Below are 20,441 nucleotides of genomic sequence, written 5' to 3' on the forward strand. Positions count from 1 at the left end.
AGAGAGAGAGAGAGAGCGAGCACCGGTCTATGACCATGAAAGCAGCAAGGCATTGAAAGCAATGCCAGCACCCCAACATGTTTGGAACAACACATAAATATAGTGTGATAACATCTAGTTGTGGCTTTGTGTTGTGTTCTGAGTCAGCAAGGCCACAAAAGCAATTTCTGTTCTTTGAGACCACAGTAGAAGCCTGGGACAAAAGTTCCTCACTCCTTTTCACTACCATATTCGCTGTGCTGTTCAATAGAGAGAGAGAGGATGCCATTGCTCAGGACCACTCCTACTTCTATTCTTTATTAGACTCTTCTTGGGCTGCCCTCTTAGACTCGACTTCTTTTAGATTAGAACACAAGAGACCAAAATTCTGAATAAATCTGGGCCACTGGGGTAAATCAGCATCACCATCAACACCATCACCAGTATCATCACCATCAACACCATCACCAGTATCATCACCATCAACACCATCACCAGTATCATCACCATCATCACCATCACCAGTATCACCACCATCATCACCATCACCAGTATCATCACCATTATCAACACCATCACCAGTATCATCACCATCAACACCATCACCAGCATCATCACCATCATCACCATCACCAGTATCATCACCATCAACACCATCACCAGTATCATCACCATAACACCATCACCAGTCTCATCACCATCATCAACACGATCATTATATCATCATCATAGTTCTCATCACTGTCAGTAGCACGACCCCCTCTATCATCCCAACATCATCAACCGCCACTCTCATGACATCATCATTACACCATCGTCACCATCATCATTGCCCCCACTGTCACCATCACCATCAACTCCATCCTTATCACCACCATTTCCAATGTCATCATCACCAGGGCTACTAGCATTATTGCTATCATTGTCAGCAATCATCAGTGTGAGAGTATTGGCCAAGGACACACAGTATCGATCATCGTACTCTGTACACAGTTATTTATAACAAACTGTAGTAGGAAAACACATATAAAGTTATAGAGCTTGATACATGCAAAAATGCCAACCAGGGAAACAGGTCTAAAAATTGGCTGATGAGAGAAAGTATAGGAAGGACATGCGCCAAGAAGCAATTGTGCTATTTTGGGGTAGTAGGAGCAGCTGAGTCTCTTTTTGAGTTTGCTATAATAAGAGTGTACACTTATATCATTTAAAGGAACAGTGCTTTTATTTTATAAAGAGACGTGAACAGGGCAGTTGGTACTGTCCCTGAGAAGGTCGGTCACATTGACCTCGGGTAAATCTATTTCTAATCTGTCAGAAACTTGACACAGTGGGAGAGTGCTTGCTTAGCATTGCAAGGCCCTGAGCTGGAGTCCCAGATTCTCAATATTGAAAAACAAACAAAGGAAGAAAAACAACAAAATAAAACAAAAACCCTTGTTGCTAACAGAAGGAATCTGGAGGAAGCTGTCTCCCCAGGGTGTGCTCTCAGTCACGGGCTGGAAGGTGACTCAAGGACAAACCAGATGGCTGGAATGCCTCAGGGCTTGAGGGGTCCCCCAGATGGCTGCAAGACTTAGGCTCTCTCCTGCTGCTGCTGCCCTGGCTGCTCAAGGTCACTCAAGTGCTAGACCCTTTCTGCCTCTTTGTAACCATCTCCAATCACAGTTCCATGACAGGCGGAGTTCCCTAGCCTGAGGGTGTGCCCAGCTCAGAGGAAGGGAGGGAAGGAGGGAGGACCGGAGGAAAAGAGGGAACATGGATGGACAGACAGACACAGTGTCTGTTCTGGACTCATGGTATAAATTAATAGTCTATTGAGTGCCTTTCAAACCAGGAGTCTCTGGCATCAGTGGTCCATGAAACACTCTGTGGGATACTCCCCAAGACTACCCACCCCCGAGTTTCACTGCACCTGTGCCAGGACTGTGCCAGGACATCTCTAGGTTGATAAAACACATGGTGGCTGCTTGGCTATCCTGAGCCCCGTATCTTTCTGTCTGGCTGCCCTGAGCATGCTGGGAATTCCTCCCTGCTTTCCACTGATGCCTAAGCCCTGGATCTTCCTCTGCCTGGGAAGGAAGATGAACAGGAGTAAACTTGCCAGGATGAGAGAAAAGTCGGTTTCCGAGGATGCTTTCAAATCGGCCAAAGCCATGCACAAACCAGCAATGACTGAAGGTGAGGACAGGGTGACCCCCAGAGCCCAAATGTCGCAGGCTATGTCTGGCTTTTCCCGTGGCTTGCTGAAGATGCAGACAAGGAGCAGACATGTTATATGTAAGCCTGCCACTTCTGTGTACACGAGAGGAAGATGGACCACCGGAAAACAGAGGACCACTGTGGGAGTGATGGGGGCACATGGAAGCTGGGCAGGATGCTGGGCTATGCCCACTCTCCTTTCCAGTAGCCAGGATCTGAGTTAAGATAGATCTTCATTTGAGACTCTGATCTATCAAGTTAGTGTTTCCCACCAACTCGGGGAGCAGAGACCTTCACAGGCTTCAGTCTTTTGTTTAGGGGCTGCTTTTGTAGGGGCCTTGGCAGCAGCCATTGCTGTCTTCCTGGATGCCTGCTTCACCCTCCCGCCCCCCCCCCCATCCCCCGCTTCCTTGGCAGCCAGGACAGCCTGCTCTCGATGAGCTTTCCTGACTTCTGGTTTCTGATTCTTCTTGGCCATGATATCAGCAAGGGATACACCAGTGATGGCACACTTTCCTTTGGGAAAGGAATGCGGACTCGCATTTTTGCATTAAGAAACTGGAAAACCTTCCCGTCGATACTGGCGTAGCACCGACTGTGTCCGGGTAGATCTTGTACCCATTCAAACTGCACAGCTCCACCTTCATGGTGAGAGCTGCCGCCCGGCCCTAGGGAAGATGGCGAAGAGTAGTAATCTTAAAGACCTAGAAACTCATTTGTCCAAAAATATCACAGAGCATGTGACATCAGCCTTCCCATGACAGGGAGACATTCGACTTCCTAGTCAGGTTTGGGAAAGGGGAGTGATCGGCCGGCTATGTTATAAGCAGAAATGATGTTATCAAATTCTTTATAAGGTCTTCCATTCTGCCCACCCCTCTCACCCATTGCCATGGTAACTCACCAACAAGAATTGAGGATTGAGTCCTCCCTTGTCTAGGGAGTCCTCCCTTGTCTAGGAGCCTGCTCCATTGCTGACCCTAAGGAAGCTGATGGGAACTATAGAGTACAGGAAATCCCTCACATGTCTGTGCATTCCTGCCCAGGGCTGCGGAGGCGAGGATGGAGAGGCATGGGCCCCTGACTTCCTTTCCTTTTTGTTAAGCCTCTTTGGATATATTTGTTACTTGTCTTGTTGCTACCAGAGAAGTTAAGGAAGGGAGGATTTATTTTGGCTCACTGTTCAAGGACTCAGTCCACCATGGCGGGGAAGTTGTGGCAGACAAGAGCATGAGGCAGCTCGTCACACTCCACCTGTTGGCAGGAAGCGGAGAAGGTCGCCTGCCCAGCTCACTTGCTGAGTTCAGGACCCCAGTCCATGGAGCGGTGCCACCACAGTTACTAGATAATTCCTGGTAGATATGGCCAGAGATTTGTTCCCATGGTGAGTCCGAATCCCATCAAGTTGATAATCAACATTAACCATCAAAATAATTAAGTGTGTCCCATACTAGCACTTACCCGGATAGTGTGTATAGAGTACTGATCCAACAATCGGTGTTGGGAGAGAAAATGTCCAGACCTCTAGTTGGGGAAATGGCCAGTTTTCTAGTCACACCAGTGTCCAGACCTAGGCTAGGCAACTGCCACTCATTCTGCAAGCTGCAGACTGTACACAGCATGAAACACCTTCTTCTACACTTCTCTTGGCGCCGTCTCCAGTGGGCTCTTCTGATAAGGTTCACATAACTGTAGGACATGGCTTGGGAGAGTTGAGGCTTCTTCCCTTATCTCTGCCGTCAGCCATCGAGAAACCCTGAGCAAGCATTTCTGACCTCTCACCGTCTTCCTGCTTCATCCTCACAAAAGGCAACCAGCTTACCATTCTGGGGGCTGCTGTGCTCTTGAAAGTGAAATGACAGGTCCAGATGTGGAGGGCAAATAGAACAGAGGTTGTCTCTCTCTGCTGCTGCTGGTCCATTCTGGGAGACAATTTGGCCATGCCAGGGTCCATGCCAGAACACACCCAAACCCATTCCTCAGTAAGGAAGGGTAGAGAGGATGGAAGCCCACCACACAGACGCACAAAGAAACCATCTAAGGCTTGTCACAGCGGCATTGGTGATGTGAGCAGGTGCTCAACCTTGAGCCAAGATCTAATAACTAAGGCATTTCGAAGGCTCCACAGGTCAAGGTGCAGGTTATAAAAGGCTCCCAGGAAGCCTCTTAGTCTCCCTCATGTACATGACAGACAGACAAGGTCGGGAATTAGAAAATTTAAAAAGACAGGTTAGAGAGATGGCTCAGTTAACAAAGGTGCTTGCTGCCAAGCCCAAGAAGCCAAGTTCAAGCCCCAGAACCCACAGGATAAAAGAGAACTGACAGACCGACCAGCTGTCCTTTGACCTCCGCATAAGCACCAGGGTACACACGCCTACACCTACCCCCACTAGATCAATAAATATAATATAATTTTACAATATTTAAAAGGAATTTGGGAGGCAGATTTCTCTGGGGTATGCGGTGGGGGCAGGTAGTTGATCTGTTGATGACACCATCTTCCTTTCAGAAGGGAAGAGTAGGGGACATTTCTCCCAAGAAATGTCTTTTCCCAAGCCACATGGGGGTGTGTGGCATGTGCTCCCTCAATTTCTGGACGATGGCTGAAAATCCCAAAGGCAAGAGAGGGCAGCTCTCAGCCACGTACCCCAAAGAAGCTGGTGTTGTGTGCCCGAGGCACAAACGTGTTCTGGGAACAGAGGCGAGCCTCCTCCATACAAGAGAGCCGGAGTGTGTTACCTTAGTTCCTGCCTAGCAGCACCCACCACTCCATCCCCAGATGGAGGACCCTCCAGGGAGGAAGCTACTGTTTAAACACAACATCTTCTCATGCTTCCAAAGACTGTTGAGTTGTCAGAGTCTTTCAGGAACCCTTGAATGCTCTCCTGAGCAGTCAGGTTGTGCACATGCCCCTACGCAGAGCAGAGACCACTCAATGGACTAAGCGATCGCCGTCTTCTACACAGCGTTGAGGGGAAAGATGAACTGTGTTCTGCTGTTTGGCCACTAGGTGGCAGGATGCACTGACCCCAGAGCTGTCCAAGGACTCAGGAAGTACTAACTAAATTTAATCCGAGTTCAAAGTGAAGCTAAATGCCGCTACAGTTTTCAACATATGGATGCTAAGACACCTGCTTGTTCTTTAAGCCTGGAAAGTAAATTTGTTCTCATGTCTTCGTTACAGAGAATCTTAACTGCATCCCTCTCTCTGGCTTCCTGAATATAAGCAGAGACAAGTCAGCTCCCTGTCTCCAGGAAGGGGTGAGCAGTGGTAAACCATCACTGTGTGCTATATGAAATACTACCTGTAAAACTAACTTTTAAATATGGTACCGCAGCAATAGTACCATTTAATACCATTTAGAAACAGCATATAACATATACTACTATATAATATATACTTAATGTTGGGATGGTTGGCTCAAATATATAAAACTTATCATTGTCTTCTAACTAAATAAAATGCAGAATAAAAGCTATGTAAGTTCATATCTTAAACATGAGCGTGTGCATATAGGTCTCTCCTCTTGATTTATAAGTTGTTTGTGTTCACATGTGAAATGTTCCCAGCTGTGTGGCTATTGTGGGAGGTTCTGCAAACGTAAGGAGGTGGAGCTTCACTAGAGGCAGTAGTCACTGAGGGCGGGTCCTAGGATGGCTGGTGCCTCTGGTCCCTTCCTTCTTGCTCTGTTTCCTGATTATCAGACAGTGAAAGCGCTCTCCAGTCTGCCCCCTCACCCTGCTGTTCTCCCTAAAGTGACCATGGCCTCTGACACCATACGCTTAGCCAAGTTCTCCTTCCCTGAAATGGTTTTGTTAGGCATTTGGTCATGGTAACACCGAAGGAGGCAATATGCAAATTTTCGTGGGCCTCTTTCCCTTCCTAGATGGTTACTCCTTTAACTATCAATTAAATGTGACGATTTTGCCAGCAGTTCTTAGAGTTGTCCCCTCTGACGAAGGCTTCCGCACTGTAGGCAAAGCAGAAATCCATCTGCAAGGGACCCAGGGGGATGAGCCCTCTGTGTGGGAACAAAATGGAGTGTGGATCATACCTAATTTTAAATATTTTAATTTATATACTTCCAGAAACATAGGTCAATAAGAAATCCACTTTCAGATTTTATTTCCTATAGAATATATTTGATGGGGGTACATACAAACGGCTTCATCTTGAGTCGCGTTCTTTTCTGGTGCCCTGCCTTTCACAGCAGGCTTGAGATGGCAAGGGAAATGTCTCCACAGTTGTCCTCATTGACCACTCTAAACAGCCAGTGGGGTAGAGTTCAGATAACCCGTTCACTTACTTGTTTAAGTGAGTTAAAAAAAAAAAACTCAATATTTGTCCTTAACTCTTTGTAATCCTTCTATTTAAAAATCCAAGATACAGTCCCCAATGTAAACAATAAATCAATCTGTCACACAATGGGTAAGGCCTTCTTGACACATTTAGACCACCTACGTTCTACTCACCAGAGCGTAATTTTAGTCCATATGCTCGCACTGTCCATGCACGAGAATCAGGAAAGGAAGCTGCCCTTAGCACGGGAGCCTCTGAGGTGCTGCACTCCGCAGGCCGCCACCACACTGAAGAAAAGAGTCCCCCCCCCCTCCAACTTGACCTACTTGGTCATCCGGTATAACGTACAATGTCCAAAGTACACGCATCAAGGCTCAGCCTTGGGCATTTTATCATGAGCTGCTAAACTCTATACAAGGACAATACCATATCATGCCATTAATACACAGAGGGTGGTGGCTAAATGTCTTGCCATTAATCAGGGCACAATAACAGAGACTGGGCACGCGCTCTCGAGGGGTGGGGGGTGTAATTTGGGGAGGTGCTGAGAAACTGGCTATGTCCCGGGAAGGACAGTCTAGCCAGACTGTGGAAGCACCTATACATCCCACTGAACCCCATGGGTTCTGTAGTAGAAACTGCTGTATCCAGAGGGAACACAACGCCTTTGTTGCCAGCCTCCCAAAGGGAGGGGTTAGTGAGGTCTTAGTTATACGACCAAGGAAAGTCTGGTATTTGCATTCCGATTCAGCTGGGCAAATCAGTTATGTGATTTATCCTTTTAGGACGAATTAGTCAACAACGACCCCAGTTCCGTGCTCCATTCTCATAAATATCTGACTTAGCAAGGTGAAGCAGTGAAGACTATATACAATATTTTAAAAGGCATTCTGTGACCATTTTGAAGAGTTCATAGAAAAGTGACTATAAGGACACACCAGTCCCTTACGTTGATGCCACTGCCATGTAAACCTTGGGAACTTCCTTTACCCAACATGCATTCTGTCCCGCACTACATTAACAAAAGCAGACATGAAACCGCTCATCTGGTGTGACACTTGCTGGCTCCCCAACTAAGGTAACCGGTAGAGGGACAATTTTCCTGAGGTTTGTAAGAGTTTGTAGACAAAACAGAAATCACAGTGACCAAGCGGAACGTGAGTCTGTCTCCTCGGGCACCATCTGCTCCTGGAGTTCCCGTGGGGACTAAATGACCCGCCACTGCATGATGCTCGTGTCTTTTCCACCCGTGGAGATAAGGTGGCTGTCTTCACAGAGGAAGTCGACGTTGGTGACATGGCTGCTGTGTCCTCCATAGATGTGACTTGGAGCCTGGGAAAGTATGGCAAGGAAGAAAGCTTAGATGGGGGCAGACAGGGGCCTCAGGAAATGCTTGGACTTGAGACCAGTCCATAACGGATTTACTCTCCCCCTTGTAAGCTGCTCTTGTCTGTGCACCTGCTTTGTGTGCAGGACTCAAGAGGGGTGCAGGAATACCCCCCCCCCGACAGAGGCAAGCATAGTCAATGACGGACGATGTGCCAGGTATGAGCCAACTCTAGGGTGGGGCTGAGCAATTGCTGGGGTGAGGGACAGGGTCTTCTGGCTGAAGTATGTTCAGAGTCACCAAGGCCCAGGAAAGCAATCTAGACACAGGGGTGGTCAACTCAGCAGGGCTGGAGTGGGTGGGGGGGGTAGGGAGTAGGTATGTGTGTGTGTGGGGGGTGTCAGGGAGAAGCCCACGTAGCTGCAGAGGTAGACATACCAGATACAGAGAGCTTTGTAGGCCACATCTGGGTTGAAGGTGTCCTGAGAGAAGTAGGGAACCCCAGAGGTGCTTGGGCAGCCGATTCTCAGGGTCATAGGCTGGCAGCCCTCACCCACAGTTCATTCCGACAGGTCAGAGCATCAGTGCACGCCCTGTAGCACGAGTGTGAATGGCTAAGGCCTTACCCTGAACTGCGAGCAAGGGTAGGTGAAGAGGTGTACTTTGCCGAAGTCATCGCCTGTGCATAGGAGCTTTTTCTCGTGGGCCCGGCAGACAGCATTGATGTCTGTTCCATCTGAGCCTTCTGGCCACACTCCTGAAATAGCACAGACAACATTGGAAACCCCAGAGCCACAACACATAGGAACTGGTCACCAACAGGCCACAAAAAGGAAGCCACCTGCAGTCTGGGCTTTAGGATCAAGGGCCAGGAGGACGCTCATTTGCAGCTCCTGCCTCTCTCTCTCTCTGGCTCCTGGTTCCAGTCTACCCTGGGCCAGCCCTGAGAAGCTCTGCATCACTTCTAAGGGCTTTGCTGAGACTCATGGCCCCAGCAGCCTTGTGAACTGCCTGCTTCCATTGGGGCCCCTCTGGGTACAATGGCAGAGTACCAGCTGCCCCGATGTGAAATTATGCCTTCCCATTGTAGGTCCTTGAGATTGCAGGGTTACCTGGAGGGTGGGGGCACTGTGTCCCGAGAGAGACTTCTGGTTGAGAACTTAACATATGAGAGGGCTGAGCGCACACCAGTTCCTCAGCAGGCAGCCCTTGACACGCAACACCAGGAAATGGAGTTGCTACACTGAGGGGACTTAGGAATTCCTGTCAGCCCGCTGACTTCCGGCTGTTCAGATTGTAGCAATTTATTCTAGGCTAGTGTGAATGTATTCCTAAGATGAGCTTTGAAGGAAGTGAAAATTTTAGGCTAAGGGAGAAAAAATAGAATAATCCAAACTTGTGGTAAACAAATCGAGTGCTGCGTGTTTATGTAGGTACAGCATCCTTGTAATCACTGGGGGAGGGCCGTCCTGTGCTTGGGGAAGGGTTAATCACCTCCTCATCCTTCTCGCTTGGCCTGAGCCTGGGAGGTGAGGAAAGTGTGTGATTCATGGCCCAAAGCAGGGACAGCAGAAGGGCAAGATTAAAGGTGGCGAGGCTGGAACGATAGCTCAGTGATTTAGAGCAAGGGTTGGATTCCCAGCACCTACACCACAACTAATCATTATCAGTAACTCTAGTAGCAAGGGGATCTGACGCCCTCTTCTGGCTTCACAGGCTCTGAACACACATGGTGCACACACATTCATGCAGACAGAACACTCACACCCATAAACAATTACAAATAATTAAATTCCTAAAGAGAGACTTGAGGTGGTATGATCTCATACATTAGAACATATTCAATGTTCAGGGTCAATGACATCTGCAAACCCCTACCGAAGACATGAAATCCCAAGGTGCAGGTGTAGGTGGCCCACTCGATGTCCCTGGTGGTTTCCACACTCACGACTTGCTTACAGGCAGACGGGACCCCTGGAAGAAGCAAACAGTCTTGTGACTTTTCAGCCAAGACCCCAGCTCTCCCTGGGGCCAGGCAGGGTCCTCAGAGCTATGTGCCATCTGGAAAGACCCCTCACCTTCCTACTCATGGGAGCAGTGTGCTCAGTTGTCAGTTTGTCAGGGAATGAATGCAAATCTGGGCTTTAGGAAGGGCTGCTTTTCAGTATCCCATGTACTTTCCTGAGACTCCTCTCTGCTCCTTCCACCAGCCTGGCTCCTCCCCTCTGTGACCAGTCTCTGGTCCCCAGCCACCTATTGCTCAGTGTCCTCATGGCAGGCCTGAGCCCTGCTCTGCTTCTGGGCTGTTCAGCCCTCTTCTGACACACACACACACACACGCACGCACGCACGCACGCACGCACGCACGCACGCACGCACGCACGCCGGCACGCACACCCTCATGCAGATCTCTCAACCTCTTCAGCTCCAATGCAGGGATGCAAGTGCATGGAAACCAGTCTCAGTAGGTACCAAGACCTCCAGGCTCATCTGTCTGCTCACGAAATGAATCTCACCAATGACTTGGGTGCCTGTGTCTGGGTAAATTCTAGAACCAGGCCTATCCCCACAGCATCTGCCTGCTGTGTACCTGTGTGGAGGAGGGACTCCCTCCTGGAACTGGCTGCCTCTTTTCTCTGCCTTTCCCAGACTCTTTACCAAGTGGGCAACAGGCCCAGGGGAGTGTAACTTTCTCCCTACCCACTGGCTTTTGGCCCCTCACCAGCATCTGCACCTTGATTTCTGTATTCATAAGAGTATGAGTCTGAAAGTGCCGGAAGACACTGTGGATCACGAGGAAGTGTAGCAGTATGCATTTTGAGGGACTTCCTGCAGGTGGTGACCAGAACACTGTCATATCCCACGGCCCCCTCCATTCTGCTCAGGGCAGGGCACATGCAGGTACTCAGTAAACGCTGCTGTTAGCATCCTCCCTCCTCCCAGGTCCTGCCTATGCACAGAGACTAGCCAAAGATAGGCTTGAAGGAAAGGAATGGGGTCCAGGGGCTTTTATCCACCCAAGTGGGAGGGACTTAATGGAGTCTGCCTGCTTGAGAGGGATTGGCCTTTACCAGGGCCAATCATACTGAGATATTCACCCATCTCCTGGACTCTACACACCTCTTCCCTGGGATGGGCCCTGCTCTTCACCTAGACCCCTCCCAATCAACCCAATGCAGTGTGAGGCCAACTCCTCCATATCACAGGGACACTGAGGGATGGAGAGGGCCGCATCCCACACAGGCCCACGGGAGTCTCGGAGGGAGTGTCCTACGCACTCTAAACCCAGACAAACCTGTTGCCTGTTACTCACAGTAGAGGATTTCATAGTCGCCCGAATTTGACACCAGGAACTGTGAGTTCACGGACCAGTCCAGGTGGGTGATGAAGCTAGAGTGGCCCTGGGGGAGGAGAACACTGGGTAAGTTTCTCTGGCCTTTCTGAACGTGGCAGACACCATGCCACTGTCATGAAATATCCACAAAAGTGTCCCCAGGAAGTGGGACAACGTACAGAGCACTTGCCGACTCTTGAGTATTTCCTCCCGTTGTCACCAACTCCGTATATGTAGATGCAGTTGTCGTGGGAGCCTATTGCTAAGAAATTCCCGTCTGCAGAAACAGGACAGAGGCAAATGTAAAGTCATCGCTCTACTTATCCCATGAGAAAATGCTACCTGCCACTGTAGACTTGGACCAAGCAGCCCAATTGAGGAACTATTCAAAGGGAAACATTTTTGTTTGTTTGTTTGTTTGTTTCGGTTTTTCGAGACAGGGTTTCTCTGCGTAGCTTTGGAGCCTATCCTGGCACTCGCTCTGGAGACCAGGCTGGCCTCGAACTCACAGAGATCTGCCTGCCTCTGCCTCTAGAGTGCTGGGATTAAAGGCGTGCGCCACCAAAGCCCGGTGGGAAACATTGTTTTTCAATGCATCCCGTACAGCTTTCAAAGCTCTCGTTTGAAAAACACCCACAGAATAATAAGTATAGAGTCTGGTAAAAGTTTATAAAATCCTTTTTCTTTAAACACTTAAAATATAATTTTGAAATCTTTATTTTTATTTTATGTGCATGTGTATTTTGTCCACATTTATGTAGGTATGTACCCTATGTACACGCAGTGCCTGAGGAGGCCAGAAGGGGGCATCAAAACCCTTGGAAGTGGAGTCACAGGCGGTTATAAGTTGCCATGTGGATGCTGGGAACTAACTCAGATCCTTTGCAAGAGCAGCCAGTGCTCTTAAACACTGAGCTCACTGTCCAGCCCCTGAAATACAATTCTATAAACTATATAAAACCCTTCCCTGGCTGTCTCTTTTCCTACCCCTGCAAGATAGAGACCCAGTTCCTTAGTCCAAGACTGCAGGACTGCAGCCACAGCCTTCCTCACAGGGCACAGGTCCCTGTATCTTCCTGAGGCTCCACTTTAGTGGATTCTCTCCCCTGTGTCAAGGAAGTCTAGGCTGCTGGACTGCAGGGCTGGTGCTGAAGGGCCAGGCAAGGAGCTTCTGGTAAGGGTGGCAGGGTCCTTCCTGTAGCTGACTGACAAGCAGCCAAAGTTGATGGTGGAGGAGACCCCAGGATTCGCCAGGAAGAAACAGGGTCTAGAGGCTACTCCAGAAATGCCAGCGTGTCTGAGCAGGGCCAGCGGAAAGACAAGGAAATGAAGGACATCAGAGTGGTGACCTTGGGTTGTTGGGAGGGGAGCTGGGGAAGGGAGGAGGCATATGGATCTTGCTCTTGCTGATCATCCGTCCCTATCCATGAAGCATGTTGTCTCAGTGTTGGTCTCTACTGCCGTGAAGAGACACTGTGACCACAGCAACTCTTATAAACATTTAATTGGTTGGCTTAAGTTTAGAGGTTCAATCCATTATCATCCTGGTGGGACATGGCAGGCAGCCATGGTGCTGGAGAAGGAGCCGAGAGCCCTACATCTTGATTGGCAGGCAACCGGAAGTGAACTGTCTCACTGGTGTAGCTTGAGCATAGGAGACCTCAAAGCCCACGCCCACAGTGACACACTTCCTCCAACAAGGCCACACCTCCATTAGTGCCACTCACTTTGGGGGCCACTTTCTTTCAAACCACCACCACACACGCACGCATGCGTGCTAGCAGGCTACCGTTCACAGTCCTCAGTCAGGCTCACTAGACAACCTCTGGGAAGTCCCTGGCAGCCACTGGCATACACCATCACTTCCCCTAGAAGGCCAGTCCTCTCCCCATAGGAGGAATGCTCAGGGTGGCACGGCTTGAGACCACCAGGAAATGGTATTTTAGGATGCCCCTAGCAAAACAGAGAGGAAGGCAACACTGAAACAGCCTAAGCAGTCAGGAAGCCCAAAGGAAGAGGGGCCAAGCATATTTGTTGGAGAGGGAAGAGAAAGAATACTTCAGAAGCTGGGATACCGGGCAGCAGACAGGGTGAGGGTGCTCCAGAACATCCAGTGTCCCTGCACTGACGCCATCTGATCATGACCACGGCCCTCCGCACTGTCAACCATGAGTAACTGTCACTTTCCCAGTGGTGGCTGTGGACCAGCGCTGTCCAAGCTGATCCCACACTAACCTGCTCAGATGTTATGAGGCAGGGGTTGCCAACCCTGTATTTTAGGATTAGAATCATGGTGGCCCAGGGTGTGCTTGCGCGCCCGCGTGTGTGTGTGTGTGTGTGTGTGTGTGTGTGTGTGTGTGTGTGTGTGTGTGTAACGCGAGTGTAGAGATTGGAAGACAATTCATAGGGACTTAGTTTGCTCTTTCTACTATTTGGGCCCTAGGGATGCAACTCAGGTGGCCAGGCTTGGCAATAAGCACCTTTACCTGCTTTTTCTTTCATGGCTGCCTGGGTTCCAGCATCAACTCTGGGAGCTGAGACCTTTGAGGTGGTTTGAATTAAGAATGGTCCCCATAGACTCATAGACTGCAATGCTTAGTCACCATGGAGTGGTACTATTTGAAAGGATTAAGATTAGGAGGCGTGGCCTTGTTGGAGTAGGTGTGGCCCTGTTGAAGAAAGTGTGTCACTGGGTGCAGGCTTTGAGGTGTCCAAAAGCTCATGCCAGACCTGGTCCGTGGTCTCTCCCTCTCTCCTACAAATCAAGAGGAAGCTCAGCTGCTGCTTCAGTGCCTGCCTGCTTTTCAGCCCGCCGTGATGACAATGGACTAAACCTCTGACACTGTAAGCCAGCCCCAATGAAATGCTTTTGTGTATAAGAATTGCATTGGTCACGGTATCTCTTCACAGCAATAGAACAGTGACCAGGACAGCCACTCCCCAAAGCCTTTGTCCCCTGCCCAGGTGCTGCTCCTGGGCCTCCCTGCTGCTTTCTAGACATTAGTGACACTATTATCACCCACAGTCCTCTGTCAGAGAACACATGGGCACCTCCTCTTTTAGTTGAGCCTCTCAATGTGTTGTCTGATTGGTCAAAACCATTGGTTTGACAAAGAGCACTGACTCCAGATGGTTGGCTGGCCCAGGACGCGCACATGCAATGGGCAGTCCGTGACTCAAAAGGGGAGGCAACATTACCCAGAGGAAAGTTCCAGGGATAACATTGGGAATAACAGAACAGAAGTGGAAACACATGCCCTGCACACATTAACAACTTCTGAGGAAGACAGGTTACAGGACGAGGCCCTCTTGTGCCTACTGAAGAGCTTCAAAGTAACTGAGAAGGACAAGACACCTAATGGTAGCCCAAAGAAGAATGTGTGTGAGGAACTAGGAAATATCTGTGAGCTGAAAACACTCCTTAAAATGCCTGAGGTGTGGCTTAGGCAGTGACTGGGAGGATTTATAGCCTAGAGCATCTGCAGGGTAAAGAAAGTTACTCCATAAATAATCTGTGTGTTTGCCTTCAGAGGCAGAAGGGTGGGAACTCAAGATAAATCAAACAGGAAAACAAAGAAGGGAAATAAAGAGTAGGACAGGAAAATAATAGGAAAAAACCCACCAGTGATATACAGAATTGTCCCTTCCCAAAGATCAGCAAGATTGGCAAGGTGGCAGAAGCCATGCTGTCACCCTTGGAAATCGCGCATAGGTGTGTTGCAAATGGAGCTCCTTAGACCTCAAGGCCCTTTGGAGAATCCCACCATTTGACAAGGACTTATGGATACAATACTGCAAACTCCCCTGCATAAGCTCATGGGCTTCAGGCTTCATTAACTTTTGCTATGCTTAATTCCATGGTAACTCCTAGTTTTGCCTTGTTAGTCATGATTATGCCTGAGTTTACTGGGAATTATAGAAAAATTACATTTCTCTGATCTGTTACAAAAAACAGTTATTCCAGTTGTCCCTGGCTGCCTTTGCAGTCATCCCGAATAAGTAGGAGGAACTCACTAAGGTTGGTTAATTCCAAAAAGAGATAAATATATCCTAAAGAATTTAGGAACCAAGAAAATGGTTTCTTAGAAGATGACATTAAAAACCTTATAAGAACAGAGTAGGAAGAAGAGATAGGACATGAAAGGTCAAACATTTCTCTGGCATGAGGACATGAACATTGGAATACTCTTCCAATATCAGAGTACCAATAAAGGAATCTAAAACTCCTAGTTCCTCTTTAAAAAGTACATCTAGAAATTGCCGGGAAGAATAAAGAAACTTAGTAGTTAAAGAGTTAGATATTAATCATTACTATTTTGAGAACTTATAAAGAATAGGATTATAACTGCAATCCACATAGTAGAGGAAATACATAGATTAATTAGACATGGTATACACCTGAAAATGATATCATAGACATCCCAATACACTCAGCTGATTTCCTATTCTTAAGAATTAATCACAGGGCTCAAATCTCTTACTTTGTAACTGCGTGCTTGCTGCCGGCTAGAGCACAGTATGAATAAGATGTACCTAGCTAGGTATAAACATTTGGCTTGCTATATAATGATAGGGGGTAAAGGTCAATGACGTTGAGAGAGTGGGAAAGAAGAGAAACTAAAATGTTAACGATTCTTGGAAAATGATTACAGAGCAATGATTTGAAACTGCTCAGGCTTGAACGCATTGGAACTTGCATAAATAAGGACGGCCTCAGCAAGTTGGGGCCATCAGCTTGAAAGACAACAGTTTTTGCCCACTTCGCACATCCTCCCTGCAGCACAAGAACCCAGCTGGAGCTGAACTCCAGCCAGGCTTTGTCTAGTTGACTGAGCCATCAAGAGAAAGGACATCAGTTTCCAGCATCAGGAATGAGACCTGGGCTACTCATGAGCAGCCTGGGATAAGGACTGTAACCAGATACTGCACATGTACACCAACATGTACACCTAACACAGACCAAATGAGTTCCAAACAGACCCATAACGTCAAACTGCCTTGAAGAAAAGAATTAGCATAAAGCTACAGCTTTTAAAAAGGTACCAATCTGGCTGTTAAAACCTCCCCAATGTGGGTGTGTGGTGGTGCATGCCATCCCAGCAGGCAGGGTGGACTGCTAGAAGTCTGAGGCTAGCAGAGGCCACAACAGCCAAGTTCACACCAGCCATAATTTTGTATGGAGAGCCTGTCTCCAAACCAAGCAAAGCACATACATAAATACCAACTACCAAGAGCATCTCCATAGTTTCACTGAATTTATGCGAATGATATCAAATAGTTAATATGTATCCAATAGGTGTGGTGGCGCAGGCCTGGAATCTCAGGACTTGGGAGGTTTGAGGTAAAGGAGGCTAGCAAATTCCAGACTGAGCTATATAGCAAATCAGTCTCTCTGTCTCTGTGTCTGTCTGTCTGTCTGTCTGTCTGTCTGTCTGTCTGTCTGTCTGTCTCGGGGGTGTGTGTGTGTGTGTGTGTGTGTGTGTGTGTGTGTGTGTGTGTATCTATGTATCTCTCTGGCTTTCTCTGGATCTGGACTATAACTCCTCCACAAGCTCAGAAAACAGGAGGGCACACCTCATCATACTCTGTGAGGCCAATAATGCTTTCCTAATGAAGACATCACAGTAACACCAGAGACCAACACAACCATGAATGCAAACCCTCCACAAAATAGTAGTAACTAAAATTTAACAATATAGAAAAGACACAAACTGCAACAAAACAGTATTTACCACAGAAACAGTTATTGAATGTTAGGAAAATTAATATGCCACATTTAAAAATAACAAACACATTCCCTATCTTTTTTTTCAAGACAAGGTCTCACTATGTAGCCCTGACTGTCCTGGAACTCTCTTTGTAGACCAGGCTGGCCTTGAACTCACAGATTCTCCTACCTTTTCCTCCTGAGTGCCAGGATTAAAGGCGTGTGCCACCACCACCACCACCACCCAACTCACACATTCTCATCTTACCAGATGTAGACGCCATCTCAACACTCCTTGTGCTGAGAACATCGGGACAGAAGAGACTGTCCTCAGCATGAATGGCATCTCTGTGCCTAAAGATGAAGCCCAAGAGCAAAGCAAGAGAGCCACAAGGCCAGCCCCACCCACATTTTACTGAAGGAACCAGCTACACAGTGAAGGACAAGAAAAGAAAACCAAAAAGGAAAATCCCAAGGACTACATACACACACATACATAAATCACATATCTACACACACATGCAAACACCACATTCACACCCACCATCCATACACACACATACATATACACATACATACACATAACACACACACACATACATATATACATACATACACATACCACACACACATACATACACATAACACACACACACATACATATATACATACATACACATACCACACACACATACATATATATAACACACACACACATACATATATACATACATACACCATACATACACATACCACACACACATACATATATATAACACACACACATACATATATACATACATACACATACCACACACACATATATATATAACACACACACACATACATATATACATACATACACATACCACACACACATACATATATATAACACACACACACATACATATATACATACAAACACATACCACACACACATACATATATATAACACACACACACACATATATATATACATACACATACCACACACACATACATATATATAACACACACATACATATATACATACATACACATATCACACACACATACATACACATACCACATGCACATACATATACATACCACACACATACATATACATATACATACAAACACATACCACACACACATACATATATATAACACACACACACATACATATATACATACATACACATACCACACACACATACATACACATACCACACACACATACATATACATACCACACACATACATACACATATACATACATACACATACCACACACACATACATACATATATATACCACACTCATACGTATACATAAACCACACACAAACACACATGAATACATACAAACCACACATGTATACACACATACATACATAGACATATGTACACAAACCACACACACATATAGACACACATACATACATGACACACAAATTACACATACCACACATACATACACAAACCATATACACTAACCCCCACATATAAATACATACAAACCACACACATGTACACACAGACCACACATACATACATATACACATATGTGCATGCATTACCCCCACCCCTTTAAAACTGATTAGACAGTTTAGAAAGGAGAACCAAATAAGAGCCATAGGCAAAAGCCAATTTTATTCCCATATACTAGTAACCAATCATCTGAAAATAAAATCCAGAAAATTTCTGTTCACAAGAACATAAAAATAACAGGAATATCTAGAAGAAATACAAATTTACCAAAAACAGGGCTGGGAAATAGGTCCTTCGAACTCATGCTTACATGGCTTACACTTTACGGACTGAGCCATTTCCCCAACCCCCATGACCCTCTGAACTACACATTTATGATGGGCAAATGACCTGGAGGGGCATGAAGGCAACAGAGAGAGCACTTCAAAATCTGGTGATGGGGTGGGGCCCTCACCCTGATGCTCTGTCTCTAATTCTGTTGGAGATTTTCTATAACACAAGCTGGGGGTTGGTGGCGCACGTCTTTAATCCCAGCAGTCGGGAGGCAGAGGCAGGCCGATCTCCAGATCTCTGTGGGTTCAAGGCCAGCCTGTTCTGCATAGTGAATTCCAAGACAAATAGAGCTACACAGAGAAATCCTGTCTCAAAAGATGAGAGAAAAAGAGAGACACACACACACACACACACACACACACACACACACACAGACAGACACACAGAGAGAAACACAGTTGTACAGTGACCCAAGAGAGAGCAGCGAAACCACAGCTATTCTCACACTTAAGTCTCCCCAGGAGGAGAGTTACTTGTTTCTTGTACAGAATGGCATCATTTGTGAGAAATGCAAAGTTGTATCTGACCTGGTGAATAACGCATCACGGACAGCTGCTCGTTTCCGTCTGTGTGGACAGTGACCAAGTCCTTTGTTTCCGTGTCAAACACAAACCACCTGTTGTAAAAGTGAGACACACACAGTGAGTTGTCTGTGAAACGCAAGCCTGTCCCAGCAGCTTGAGCCTGTAAACACACTCAGCTCTTACTCAAGGAAATCCCCCCAAACAGCAGCTTTCCCCTCAGAAAGGAACTGCACATTGACAACCACCAGAAGCTATTCAGAACTTAGCACTGAAGGCTTTCTTGGGGTGTTGTTTGCACACGAGAGCTTTGCCCCGAGCAGGAAGATGAGCAAAACCTGGCATCAGGGCCTGTGGTCAGAGGTGCAGCAGAGAGCCATGGGCTTGAGGTGGCTGCCCCAGAGCTCTGGTCCAGGCGAGGAGGGGTACTCTACCCAGAGTGTGGGTAGAGAGGTGAGGTGTTGTAATTTAAGAAAAGCGGTGCTCAGGAGAAAGATGCCACGAGACAGGGTTCAAGCAGAAGATTTTGTTTTTGTTTTTGTTTTTTTAATTGGGGAAAGGGACCATAAAAAGGGGGAAGGGGAGGGAGGAGACCGGCCTCTGGAGATAGGAGCAGCAGGAGAAAGGGAAGAGGAAAGAGAGGGAGAGAGAGAAAAGAGAGAACAGGACAGAGAGAGGGAGAGAAAGAGAGAGAAGGACGGGAGGTGGGCAGGGCCCTTTTAAAAGGGAACACAGTGAATGTGCACAGGTGGTGCTCTTAGTGGCTGCAGCTGATGGTGTACCCTGCAGAACCCCAAGGACAGGACAGCACAGATGCCTGAGTGCTAACACGAGGGGCTAGGACAGTTCGCCCCCGATGCTCCCCACTGTGATGGAACTAATTAGTGCTTCTCCTAAGGCCAGGGAGCAGCAAACAGGGTGTGTAAGCATCTGAACGATGGCCCTCCTGGGCTCTGGGTGTGGTTTCAGACCTGGATGACAGACGGAGATCCTGCCATCCTGTCTACTGTTTGAGATCTAACTACCTGGGTACCCAGGGGGCATTCATGAAACCTACACGTTCTTTCAGCTGAGTGTTTGGTCCTGGGATCAAAGATGGAAGAGGAGTAGACAAAGTGGTAGGATTAGGTCACATGTGTTGCCTATTCCATCCTAGAATACTTCAGTTCTGAACACGGTGGCACGTCCCCTGTCAGCAGAGATGATGGCGATGTCTGCCAGGCTGCCATCCAGTCTTCAGAGGGAAGGGCCTACTGAATTAAAGCT

General features: G+C 47.5%; 1 protein-coding gene and 1 pseudogene across 1 annotated transcript in view; both read right to left on the reverse strand.

Moving 5' to 3' along the window:
* Positions 1 to 1,189: 1,189 nt before the first annotated feature.
* Positions 1,190 to 3,570, reverse strand: LOC113835725 (annotated as a pseudogene).
* Positions 3,571 to 6,279: 2,709 nt separating this feature from the next.
* The window catches only part of Eml1 (EMAP like 1), a 107,524-nt gene continuing 93,362 nt past the window's right edge, over positions 6,280 to 20,441 (reverse strand). The window contains exons 17-22 of the mRNA XM_035445661.1: positions 19,182 to 19,270; positions 11,322 to 11,419; positions 11,122 to 11,209; positions 9,687 to 9,782; positions 8,435 to 8,565; positions 6,280 to 7,813 (exon numbers count right to left, since the gene is read on the reverse strand). Of these exons, the coding sequence (XP_035301552.1) occupies positions 7,688 to 7,813; positions 8,435 to 8,565; positions 9,687 to 9,782; positions 11,122 to 11,209; positions 11,322 to 11,419; positions 19,182 to 19,270 (628 nt within the window). The 3' untranslated portion in view covers positions 6,280 to 7,687. The remainder of the gene's footprint in view (positions 7,814 to 8,434; positions 8,566 to 9,686; positions 9,783 to 11,121; positions 11,210 to 11,321; positions 11,420 to 19,181; positions 19,271 to 20,441) is intronic.

Source organism: Cricetulus griseus, chromosome 5 (assembly GCF_003668045.3).
Source record: "Cricetulus griseus strain 17A/GY chromosome 5, alternate assembly CriGri-PICRH-1.0, whole genome shotgun sequence".
NCBI lineage: Eukaryota > Metazoa > Chordata > Mammalia > Rodentia > Cricetidae > Cricetulus > Cricetulus griseus.